The sequence below is a fragment of the Hydra vulgaris genome, chromosome 01, assembly GCF_038396675.1.
Source record: "Hydra vulgaris chromosome 01, alternate assembly HydraT2T_AEP".
NCBI classification, from domain to species: domain Eukaryota; kingdom Metazoa; phylum Cnidaria; class Hydrozoa; order Anthoathecata; family Hydridae; genus Hydra; species Hydra vulgaris.
Window position 1 is genome coordinate 16,267,930 of NC_088920.1, and position 13,005 is coordinate 16,280,934.

Below are 13,005 nucleotides of genomic sequence, written 5' to 3' on the forward strand. Positions count from 1 at the left end.
TGTTAAATTGATCAGATTGCTCCTTTTGGCCATACAGAAAACCAGTTGACCACCAACTGTACATTATCGTTTATTCTAAACGCCCTCCATACTATCAAATCCATGCCAACGATGTTATCCAAACGAATTAGCAATATTTCATCCGACAAAGGTGTTTTTTACAAAGCTGCATCTTTTTACATAATGCTTTGGCGTTTAATGGTTATCAAGAAACAATTTTTAATAAATCAAATCAAACATTATTAGAGTCAGAACAATTAAAGTTGGTTGTTCTTACTCTAATAATGTTTTTGCGGTGCCAATTAGTTTTGTTTATTTTCATCCAACTTTATCACGAGTGTTTTGAGTCATCATCTATAACTTTACACTTAAAATTCTATACAATAAGTACACATGTACTTATTGCATAACTTTTTCTTTAACCTTTTAATTAACAAAGCTGCTCAAAAATCGTGGTTCGAATTTGGCTTACATAAACATATAGTTGCTCAAGTACGTCATTAACTTTGAAAACAACAAATTACCCACATTTATGGTAAAATGCCCCTTTAGTTGTTATAATTTAGGATGAAATTTGGAAATTCTTATTGATATAATTTATGTTCTTTGAGGAATTGAGTTGATTAAGAGTGTTTCGAAGCTGATAATAGTAGAAAAATTGGCAAAGCGTTAGGTAAACGATATATTTATGACAAAACAAATATTTTTATGCTGAAAATTACCTAAATAAATGATTAATTCAAAGATAAAGGGAATTAGTTCTAAGCTTCATATGGTCAAAAACATAAGAAAATTGACCAGCAGAACCTAACTTCAAATATTTTTCAAAAGTAAATATTTTTTGAGTGTTAAAGTTAAAAGTACCAATCATGGTATGCGCACTCTTTCAATCAAACGCCTTCACAGGAAGGCGTTTAATTGAGTGCTATTAAATTACAATGAAAATAATAACATATATATATATATATATATATATATATATATATATATATATATATATATATATATATATATACATATATTTATATAAATTAGTAAATAACATTTATCTAATTTTTGTTCTCTTCAACACTGTGTTTCATCATCAGTTGGTTCATCAGGAAGACTTTAAGAACATTGAGCGCTCTGTTTATAGAATACACTAACATAATTTATATATATATATATATATATATATATATACACACACACACACACATATATATATAGCGCTGTGGTGCGTGTTTGTACTGAATCGTTAGCCCCTAGATAAATCAGTTTATAAAAAAATACATATGTATAAGAAAAATATACACTACCGTTCATAAGTATTCAAGTGGCATTAACTTTTTCTCTTTTTAATTTAACTATTTTTATGCTTATTTTTGCACAATTAGATGGTTTATAAGTTTTTTGGATAAAATGCTTTGAAAAAAACTATAAGAATAATAAATATGCCAAAGTATGCAAAACTATACTAAAAAATGGACCATTAATGACAATAAACACGGACTGACATGTCAAAGTTTTAAATCTTTGGTTTCAAAGATTGTTTGTCTGGAAAAAAATCGTTGATATTATGATAAAATAATGTGTATAATTGACTGTAAAACATCGTAGATGTAGTCTTATGGTGTTTTGGAATCCCACACGTGACTTTGTAAAAATTGAGGGAGTAATGACAAAAGTAGTTTACTTGTACATTTAAAAAATTATGTTACATCTTCTGAAAGATAAGTTAATAAGAGGCTGTTCATTTTTTCAAAAAAAATGACTTAAACCTTAAATCTAAACATATTTTTCAAAAACCGTGTTGTTTAAGTTATTTAACTTAGTTTGAAAACAATCAAATATTAAATAAAATGACTTAGCCTCCCCAATCAAAAGGTCTCTCTCCTATCGGACTTTATGGGTGGGATTAAAAGGAATGTCAAAAAATTTGCCGAATAATGCATAAATGCGGACGAAAAAGTTTCTTTTCTTCAAATAAAATAAATTAACTTTAAAACAAAACAAGAACTTTCATCAATATAATTACAATAACATTAACACTTGATGTACAATAAAAAGTTATTCTTTTAAATAAAAGAATAATTTTTTCTTCTTTGTAACTACTATAAAAATTTATTAATTTTTTTCATTAAGTATTTAGCTATTTATCATTAAATAATTGTTTAACTTCATTCAGTTGCATTTTTATATGTTACCTTATTTTATTGTTGTTATGTTTATCTAAGTTAAGAGGATTTACCAAGTCTGTTATAGTTTATAGAAGAAGCAACATTGCAACTTCACACAAATGGCTAACCTCAAATAACTTTTTATTTCAATAGCCAACCACAATAAAACATAATTTTATCAGTTATGAATAAGGTTTCTAATTGTTTAACATTCATAATTCATTATTGAATATTTTATACTTGCAATATTTATTAAAACCAGATAATCAATCAATAAAATAGCATTTCCTTACTTTGTGTTGTGGCCTGAAATAGTTTTATAAATAATTTTATAGCAATTTATGAATTAATAAAAAAATAGATTATCCATTGGCTGTAATTTATGATTGTTCATTCTATGTCTACCATCTATTTTTAGCATCTATTTATATTTTGAGTGCCATAATATATAATAAAATTTAAAAACAAATTTTAATTAATGATTGGATTCAAGTTTTTTTATTTTTATTTTCCTTAACCAAGTGAATGCAGTAGGGGTTATTTATCAGCAATTCTGCCCCTGTGGTCCAATTGCTGTGTTTTTTTACAAAATGTTTTCTTTTTAATTCATATTTTCGTAATAATAGCTAATATTAATAATTGGACTTTTACATTCTAAAAATATTCTCGTAAAATCTCATTACAGTTTATTAGAATGTAGTAAGCAATCATAGTTCTTAATTTTTCACAGTGATGGACATTTTTGTCAGACATAACAAATCTGTTCCGTGTCTTTTTTTATGTTTTTATAAACTACCACAGATGCACTGATGTAATTTTACTGATGTAATGTAAATTTTTACTGATGTAATTTTATGAACTACCACAGATTTGCACTGATGTAATACCAAGCATGATCTTCAATTATTTTCCATCATGACCTTATATTTTTGAAAAAAAGTTATTGGTTTTGCATTGCTTATCAAATTAAAATTAAGAAAAAATTTACATTGCTCAAATAAAAATAAGAAAAAAAGGTATTTACAGATAATCAAGTATGATGTTGAAATCAGAAGCCAAGGTTACCTTCAATTGATTGAATGGAAAGAGTATTTTTTATATTTCAATGGTTCTATGTTTTCAAATAAGCCTAGTATGATCACTTTGCTACCACAGTGTACTTTTGATTCCTTGGTTGTAAATCTAATGCTGATCAAACTCATCACTATCTTTAGACAAACTCATCACTATCTTTAGAGACCTCTGTCCTTCATCGATATCAAAATGTATAACAGATTTAAAAAGATTAATTTTTCTTATAATGAACAAATTTGTTATTAACAAAGATGGTTCAGTACAATTAAACAATACCTTTTTTAAAAAAGTCTTTTTCTTGTTTATAAATTGATTTATTATCATATTGTTTATTCTATTCGAATAGCATGACCTGTTTGCAACTTCAGCAAAGGTATTCTCCTATATTCCAGGTCTTCCAATGTTGTTTATCTTCTAGGTCATGTTTGTTTCACCTCTTTTTTGCCCTATATGTAATAGGTATACTCTAAGCGGAAGAGCATTATCTTCTTTCTCAAGTTTTCAACTCTGTTTTTCTGACTTTTTAACTTGATTATGATTATTTATCCAGCAAGTCTACTCAACCTTACTGATAGCTTTACCTTTCTTTTTTAAAACAAACTCTGCAAACTGCAAACCTATGAGAATTTATATTCAGACTGAACCAGGATCCACATAGCCTTTAATCTGATTGTTGTTTAAAATGATTGTTCTTAAATAAAGTTTTTATAAAGAAATATCTTCAAGAAAAAAAATAAATAATAAAAACACACATATTAAACATTCTTCTCTTCTTCTTGTTTTTCCTTTATATTTTTTTATTTTACTATATATATATGTTTTTTTTCTATTTCCCTAAAGATAGATATTTTTATGTCTTTACTGAAACACCAGAAACAGATCAAGCTCCTATTTTCTGAATGAAATCTTGCTTTTTGCAGACTCATCGTGAGAGAAAATTTTGTTTAGTATATTATATTACTTTATTTTAATTTGAATATTCTAACAATTTGTTTACTTTAAACAAACTATTAAACAATCGATGCAATTTATTGAGACTAATTTCTCTAAGTTTTAGTTGACTTTTGCCATTAGTTAAGAAAAATACAGCCAAGTAAAGTTCAGGACCCCCTCATTTTTTGAATGTTTAAATTTATAGGGAAAAAATCAAGACAAAAGAAAAGTAAGAAAAAGAAAGAAACAAAAGAAAAGAAAGAAAGACAAAATAAAGGTTTTTTTATTTCCTTTTATTCGTTGTTAACAGTTTCATGTAAACCTTTTGAAAAGTGTGGTTAAAAAAGTAAAGTCTAAAGTAAAGTTAACCTTAACTGAAAATAACTGGAGCAGTGCAGAGTTGTTCAAAAAATAAAAAATGTATGTATTGGTACCCATAATTTGTTTAATTTGATTAAATAATACGGGATTGTCATTTACTAGCAGTAAGCAACCCAAAATACGGGTTAGTAATAAATAGATAATTTTTCCGGTTTTTAGGTTATAAAACACTATAAAAGCTTTTGTTATTTTAGCATTGTGCTTTCCTCCATAAAAATTAAGACAGTGGTATCCCTGTCAATATAATATTGTCTTTTTGGTTTTGCTTGCTTTTATTTGTCTTGGAATTTCATAAAGACAATATAACTTAATTTATTAGGTTTTTTTTAATAACAGTTAGCACGAGAGAAGGAAAACCAAGTACAACTTACCAAAGCCTAAAAAAAAATCGAAAGAAAAAAAAAGATCATCTTAAACTACAAAAGCATTATTTTACATATTTATTATTGCGTTCATGAATTACTGACTCTTTAAAAAGGTTTTTTAAACATGGTCATTATCAGTTATGGTATCTAAAAATACATAAGAGCTTAGTATTAACAGAGTATTCCAATAATGCTCCCCTTTACAAATCAAATTTTGTTAAGCAGAGAGGAGACAGGCTGTGTTTCAAAGACACTGTGTTAAAAAAAAAGTTACAATAAATTATTATAGTCATAACATAAGTTATTGTTTTTAATGAAAAAAAAATAAAACATAAATAACATGGTCATTATCAATTATTAGCACAAAATATTTTTAGCACAATAAACCATTTAAATAAAGTATAAATATGAGCACTTTTCAAATAAAGTATAAATATTAGGTTTCAAATAGAGTATAAATATTAGCACTCATCTGATAAGTCCAAGAAATTATAATTGCTAACTTTAAAAAAAGAAAAAAAAAAAAAAAGAAAAAAGCATGTAGCTTAACAAATTCTATTTTTATTTTGATATTAATTATAGCAAGTTTATACTTAGTCTTAATTAATTTAAGTCTTAAAAATAATTTACAGAAGTTAAGACCACCCAAAATGGTGCCAAGTAATACCACATCTTAGTAACATCTCTTGACTGGAAAGGGTAAAAATCTTGCTTTACACACTGCTAAGTAACACCACTTTTAAAACATAAAAAAGAAAACAGAATATAAACATTTGAACATATTACATTTTATAAGTTATGAACATTTACTTTATTACACATAAAAATATACTTATCATAAACTATCAATTAACAACATTTGAAAATAAATTTGTGTACTTATTTTACCACGAACCATTATATTGGGTTGCAGGCAAAAGTAATAAAAAGATTTGGTTACCAGATCTTTTTTTTACTTTTTCTTTTTAATTATAGTCATAGCATTTTCAAAGTTTTTTTTAAGACTTTCTAAATAAATAAAAAAATATAATGAACCCTGGTCTAGCGTTATGATTGTTACCAAGGTTGCTTACATCTTCATGTAAGGCATCATTGCATGCTTTTCAGTTTGCTTTGGTTATTTCTATGAAAGCATGACACTGCTCTTCATTTTTAGTATATGAATTAGCAGCATATTGCTGAAATCGTTTTTTGCTATAAATTATTGAACAGAAGTTTTGTCTTATTGAAGGTTCATAATTGTAAAACTGAGATAGTTTAACATGATTTCTTTTCATTGTGGCAACATAAAAAATATGTTTCATTAAGAGATTTTTTAGCACAGCAATGCTGACAGATCTTGTTCATTTCTCCTAATTAATTATAATCTAGAATAGTATTACTTCTTGCTATATAATACATTTTTCCTTGTCTAGCAGCATTTTCTACATCTTGAGAATGATAAATCTTATCTTGACTAGGTTCATCTCTTTCACTCATGGGATAATTACTTTCAACTCATCTAACTATGATGTTTTAATATAGGTATAAGTTTATTTCTTCTTGCCAAGCAGCATTTTTAACATTTTGATGACAATTAATTTCAGCTTGCCTATTTCTAATCATTTTACTAAAGTAGCAATTATTTTTAAGTTGATAGTACTTCTTCTAATACTTATTTATGCCTAATATCACTGAAATCTATTTAAATTTATGTATATAAACTTACATGTCCTCATATAACAGTCTTATTTTATTAAACTTTTTGTGTTAAATACATAAATAAAGTTCCACCTTAAAATAAAACTGAATAGTGAATAGTTTTTATTAATTCTTCTAATGACAAAAAATATCAATAAAATAAGTTGAAATAATTTTACACTTTCCAATTGCTATAAAAAATAAAACAAAACCTGCTTAAAATATTTTTAAAAATTCAAAACTGAACCAAAAAGAAGCTTGCAGACCTTGCTTGAATGACCGCCTGGAATATGATAATGATGATACCACACCTAAATGATAAAAATTATTAAAATGCTTTATATAAAACATATTCAATGGTTTAATCTAGATTTAAAAATATTAAATAGAAGCTTACTGCTCTCAAATCTGCATATATTAAGAACTTACTGAGTTCTATCTGTCTGTCTAAAAGTAAAAATTGAGATAAGAGCTATAAAACCAAAAAAAAAATAAACTTTAATAAAAACATTTCCAATTCTTTGTTATTATAATTTTTTTAGTTATCTATCAACTCTTTTACATAATTAAAATACAATAAAATTGCAAATGCAACAAGTGATTTGTGTAACATTTATATAATTCGTACTTAAAAATAATCTATATAATAAAACTTACTTAAGTCTCTCTCAGCTTGCCTGTCTAAAATATTTTATTTTCATTGTTTTTTCTACAAACATTAATCTTAATCTATAAATAATAAATTGAATTGAACTTTTGAAAAAGCCCTTCAGCTCCTTCTAACTGCTCTGAAAAATAAAAATAAAAATACTTGCTTAAAATGTTCCAAGAAGATTGAAGACAAAACTGAAACACTTTGCTAAAAAAGAAATATTGTACTAAAAAAATACTTTACCAGTCATTTTAGTTCTAACTTCTAAAAAAAGAAACAGGCTTAAAAATAAGAAAAATAAAAACAACCAACAACAAACAAAAGATTATTTAAATTTTTAATGTTAAATTGAACAATGAACAACACTAATTCTTCTTGAAACTAGAAATTTATCAGATCTAATTTGCTAGCAGACCTTGCTTGAAAGACTGCGTGGAATATAGATTTATGTTAAGTGTTTGTTAAGTTAACTAATTTAAGTTTTCCTTATCATTCATATTGCTATTTTTCAGTTCTGAAAAAAACAACTTTCAAATTCTCGTTATTTAAAAGTTCGTAACTATTATTAACGTATACTTCAGCTTCTTCTCATTCAGATTATTTCCTTCAGCTATCAAATGTTATAAACTTTGTGTAAAATAAATGTACATATTCTAAATGAGTTTAGTTAAATCATTGAAATCATTCATAATGATGTCCAGACTTCAAGCTGCAGAGGAGATGCAGTTAAAAGTATTTTTTTCTATAGCAACAGAAGCAAGATTGATTTTACTTGATCTTTTTAAATGTTGTTAGAGAAAGTCAAAATAGAGTCTCACCATGATAACGGATTTAAAAGTTGATTTCACCATTGCTGAAGCCAACAATTAATTTTAAATAATTTTAAATCAATTTAAACTAAGAAGTTTATTAGAACTAACAACTTCATCCTTATGTAAAAATTTTGTCATAACATTAACTAGAGATAAATATTTGATGTAACTTTAATTTTAATAACTATAAATAAGAATCAAATTCATAAAAGTTAATTTATAATGCTCACGAGATTTTTTATGAGAAATTTTAGTACTTTAATTTTACTTGATTCTTTAATATTACTGTAAGAAGTTTGTTTGAAGAAATAACTTTTTCAGATATAAAAACAATTAAAAAATTTGGTTAAATATAATAAATTTAACCCAAATCAACTTCATTCTTAAATCAATAAAAATTAGATTAACAAGAATTATTTAGATCTATTAGATTTGAAAGAAATTTATAGGAATTGATAGGAATTTTTATGTCAAGTAAATAATTATAACCATTTTGTGAGTATGTTATTATATAACTATTTAATAATACAAGTATATAATTGTAGCTATTGTATGTCTAAATAAAATTTCAGTAATAATGATCATCATTGTCATGAACATGAACATTAAAAAATTCTGATGATGACTTTACTAAAAGTTTTTTGTTTATTTAGATTTGTCAATGATGTCTGCTGAACTAAAAAAATTTTATCTCGAATATTATGGGGAAATTAGTGAACTTCAACCACCATTACAAGCATCTTCAAATGTTGATCTAATGCATAAGTTTGTTGATCTATGTATTGTTGATGCAGTAAAAACTCAAAAGGATGCAGTGTCAAAAGGATTTAGTGTTGAACGAAAGGAATTTCTTGAAAAACAAGTGCGTTTTACTTCAATTCCATTTCGTGAAGTATTTATGAATGAAAAATCGGTAATATTATTATCTGGAATAGCTGGTATTGGGAAAACATGGTTGCTTAAAAAATGTTTGCTTGAATGGTCAAATGATTTAATTTGGAAAAATGTTGAACTCGTTTTTTATTTGGAATGCCGGAGGATTAATGAATGTGAAAATGTTTCTAATATTAATGAATTACTAAGTGTTTTCTACAAAGATATTATAAGTAACTTTAATATTAGCATTCATACAAACAGTGCACTGTTTGTAATTGATGGTTTAGATGAGTTTAAATTTTTTAATGAGTTATCAAATTCGGAATTAAAGTCTAACTCTCCGATTGTTAATGTTTTAGCAGAAATTCGAAATTATAATCATTTAGTTGCTGGTAGAGTTTATGCAATAGATCAATACCAAAATAAATATACAGATCGCAATGATAAGTTAACCGTTCAAATAATGGGGTTTAACGAATATGGAATAACGAATTATGTAGAAAATCATGTTACGGAAGAATATAAAGAAATTGTAAAAGCAACTTTAAAAGAATCTCCTATTGCAAAAGCTATGGCATCTATTCCTTTTTATTTATCTTCCATGTGTATAATTATAAGTGATTCAAAAACAAGAAGCACAAATTCTTTCTTAACAATGACAGATTTGTATGCAAATATTTTTTTATACTTTTTTCGAAAACACATCATTAAAAACAATAAAACGATTTATCAGATAATGGAAGACAATTTAAATAAAATTTATGTTTCAAATATTTGTAAAATTGCATTTGAATTACTTGTTCAAAATAAAGTAATTTTTTCCAAAAATGAGTTTCAAACTTTTGTTAATGACCTTGATAAAAATGAAGGTAATTTTTTTGGATTTATAGAAAAGATTGAAACAGATTGGGGTTGTTTTTATCAGTTCGCTCATTTGACAATAATGGAATTTTGTGCATCTGTTTATGCATATAATTGTTTAAGTTGTGATGAGATAATGGCCAATGAAAAGCTAAAGAGTTGTTTACCAATGATTTGTGGATTAACTAATAAAAGTCAAGATACTTTATTACAGTTTCTTGTTAACCTGAGTCCTTCAGAAAATCCCTGTAAACTATCTATCCTTTTGTCTTCTATTTTAGGTAAGTTCAAAAATTTTGTGCCATTATTGTGAATCATTTTTAATTATCATACAGGTGTTCAATAAAATATAAGTTATATAGAAATTTTCACTTTTTTTTAAATAAGGAGTATCTGTTAATAGCAGATTTTTTAGGGCAAAGAAAGTATTTTTGTTACTTTGAAATTTTTTCTTTGGTAATCAACACAACAATACTAGAATGATTAAATTTAATGCCAATTAAAAAAATTGCCGACATTTAGGCCGTTTGTTTGAAAGTGGCATAAGACACTTTCAAAAAAATCAAGTTACTGATAGGAATAATTACAATTTAACGGTATCTCTTCATTTATGAAATAATTTAAACTAATTGTGTTGAAAATAATTGCTTTAACAACCGGCTGCATTTATCAAGTATTTCATAATCAGTTGCGATAGTTACTAAGTCATTCTTTTACGCAATGCCTTTGTTTTTAATTTTTTTTTTTTTTTTTAGAATTTATAAAAAGGTTTTTTGAAGTTCGATGATCCAGTTTTAATTTTAAAAAATCTCAATTTTCGATTTTTCTTTTAAAATGCTTTACGGTAACATTTTGATATCACTGTTTATTAAAATTTACACTTTTAACAAAACTTTTTAAATTTCGTAAGTATATTTCTGTTTATACTCAATTATTTGTTTTCATTTTAAAAAGTTCATGTTTTGGAACTAAAGTTAAATTATTACAAAATGATAACTTACGACGACGAGCTCTTGAATGTAACTGATGGTAAAAAAAAAAAATTATTTTGATATATTAAGTAAATTGTTTTATAAAAATACAAGAAAAGATACTAAAAACATTTAAATTTAATTAATTAATATTGATATTATTTTAATTTCAAGATATAAGCTCATTCTTTTCTAAGATTGTTATTTCAACTGACATTATTTTTAATTGTTTCATTCAATTTAATAAAGGTATAAAATATTTCTACAACATTTTGTAAATCGACAGTTCGTTCAAGTTTTTTACTACTAATTTGTTAATTTTTTTAAAATACTTTTAAAATTAATACTTATAAAAGTAATAGTTTTAATTCTAACTGTGACACTCTAGTTAATAGTAGCTTTTTTTTCTTGTTTTCAGCGTAAGTTAAATTTCCTATTAAAACTTGTGTTCATTTGGCCACATCTTAAGAGAAATATTAATTTATAAAATTGTAAAAGTAAAACTTTCCTTAAAAATGAATGTTACATGAATTATAATTTTTTTTTTAGAACAAAATTTTATTTATCTTTTTAACAAACATGCATTTAATGTAATTTGTAAAAAGGTTTAAATTTGATGAAATAGATTTTTGTTTATTTTCAGCTACGTTAGTTGCTTTTTTATATATATTATTTGCGTATAAATTAAACACGTTTAAATAATTAAATATCTTCTTATATAAAAAATGATGAGATTTGTTTCGAATGACAACATAAATAAATAAAGTATTGTTTCCAGCTTAAATAAATTATTAATCTGTTTAATGTTGTTTTAAGTAAAATGTATATTATATATGTATATTATGTTATTATGAATTATAATTATAACAACATTTATAATAAAATTTAATAATATAAAAATTATGTTCAAGTCAATAAAATTAATATATTTTTTATAATTTTTATTAAGGAGTTTTTTTTTTTAAAGTTTTATTAAGTTTTATATATAATTTCATAATTTAATATTAATGTTTTTATGTTAATAATATTATAATGTAAATATTATGTATTTATTATTAATAAAAAACTGTATTCAATTTTTTATTTAATTAAAGTTAAATATTATTATATGTATATATAAAAAGAATAATATAATATACATAATATCACAATTTTGATTATTATTTGAATTATTGTTAGTTTTTTTGTCTATAGTTTTATTTAAAATTTAATTTTTCTTTAGATCGTCCATTTGAAAAAACTTTTTCCTATGAATTTTTGTACGAATGTTTTTATGAAAGTCAAACGTCATTTACTGATGAAATAAAATCAATCTTTGATAAAAGGGATTATTGGCCTATTTCTATTTACAATAGTAAAACTTCTTACGCAATTTCTTGCGATAATCATATCTTAAATTATTGCTTAAAATCTGGAATAAAGTTAAAGTTATCTGTTGATAAAAATATTTTAAGTGATAAAGAAAAAAAACTTTTAATTCGATGTTCAACTAATGTTCGCATCGTCTTGCTTTGTCCTCCAATTAATTTCGAAGGATGGAAACCGAAAGATAAGATCGAAGAGTTGGATATATGGACCCCACGTTATTTAATAACAAAAAAAAACAAAAAAGATTTTGAAGAAAACTTTCTTCCTTGGATTAATCTATGTGAAGAATTAAGACTTACACTTTGCGACGACATTGATTTCTTTAAAGACATTTGTGAATGGGTTCGTTGTTCGAACATCAAGAAGTTTAAGATCTGGTACCGTGGAAAAGTTTTTCGTAACGTCGATGAATTAACTTTTTAACGCGGGAAAATGTTTAATATTTTAAATGTATAAAATAAAAACAATAATTAAAAAATATTAAATAAAATATTTCATTTACTTTTTTATATTTAAATATGCTTTAAAATATACGAATTAAATAAAATATATTAGAATTAAAACTAAAAAGTTTAAATCTTATTTATTAAAATAAAATATAATTTATTCGTTTTAAAATATATTAATAAAGATAATTATAACATAATCTATTAAATATAAAATTATAGTTGTTGTACATAATTTTCTATCATTCTTTATCCATTAATAATAATATTAAACTGCTATTAATAATAATATAATTGCTATTAATATTATAAACTGCTAATAATATAAACTGCTATTAATAATAATAATAATAATATTAAACTCCTATATTAAACAATCTGCTTCATGTCCTGCTGCCTTGAAGGATACGCCTTTTTAGGCAAAGGC

General features: G+C 24.5%; 1 protein-coding gene across 2 annotated transcripts in view; it reads left to right on the forward strand.

Moving 5' to 3' along the window:
• LOC136075141 (NACHT, LRR and PYD domains-containing protein 3-like) overlaps window positions 1-12,622 on the forward strand; it is a 45,167-nt gene extending 32,545 nt beyond the window's left edge. Inside the window, exons 4-6 of one of the 2 annotated variants that reach the window (XM_065787480.1) lie at window positions 4,372-4,443; window positions 8,710-10,074; window positions 11,987-12,622. In XM_065787480.1, the coding sequence (XP_065643552.1) occupies window positions 4,372-4,443; window positions 8,710-10,074; window positions 11,987-12,555 (2,006 nt within the window). In that variant the 3' untranslated portion in view covers window positions 12,556-12,622. The remainder of the gene's footprint in view (window positions 1-4,371; window positions 4,444-8,709; window positions 10,075-11,986) is intronic. The other variant, XM_065787481.1, reaches the window with a different exon arrangement.
• The last annotated feature ends 383 nt before the right edge of the window (window positions 12,623-13,005 follow it).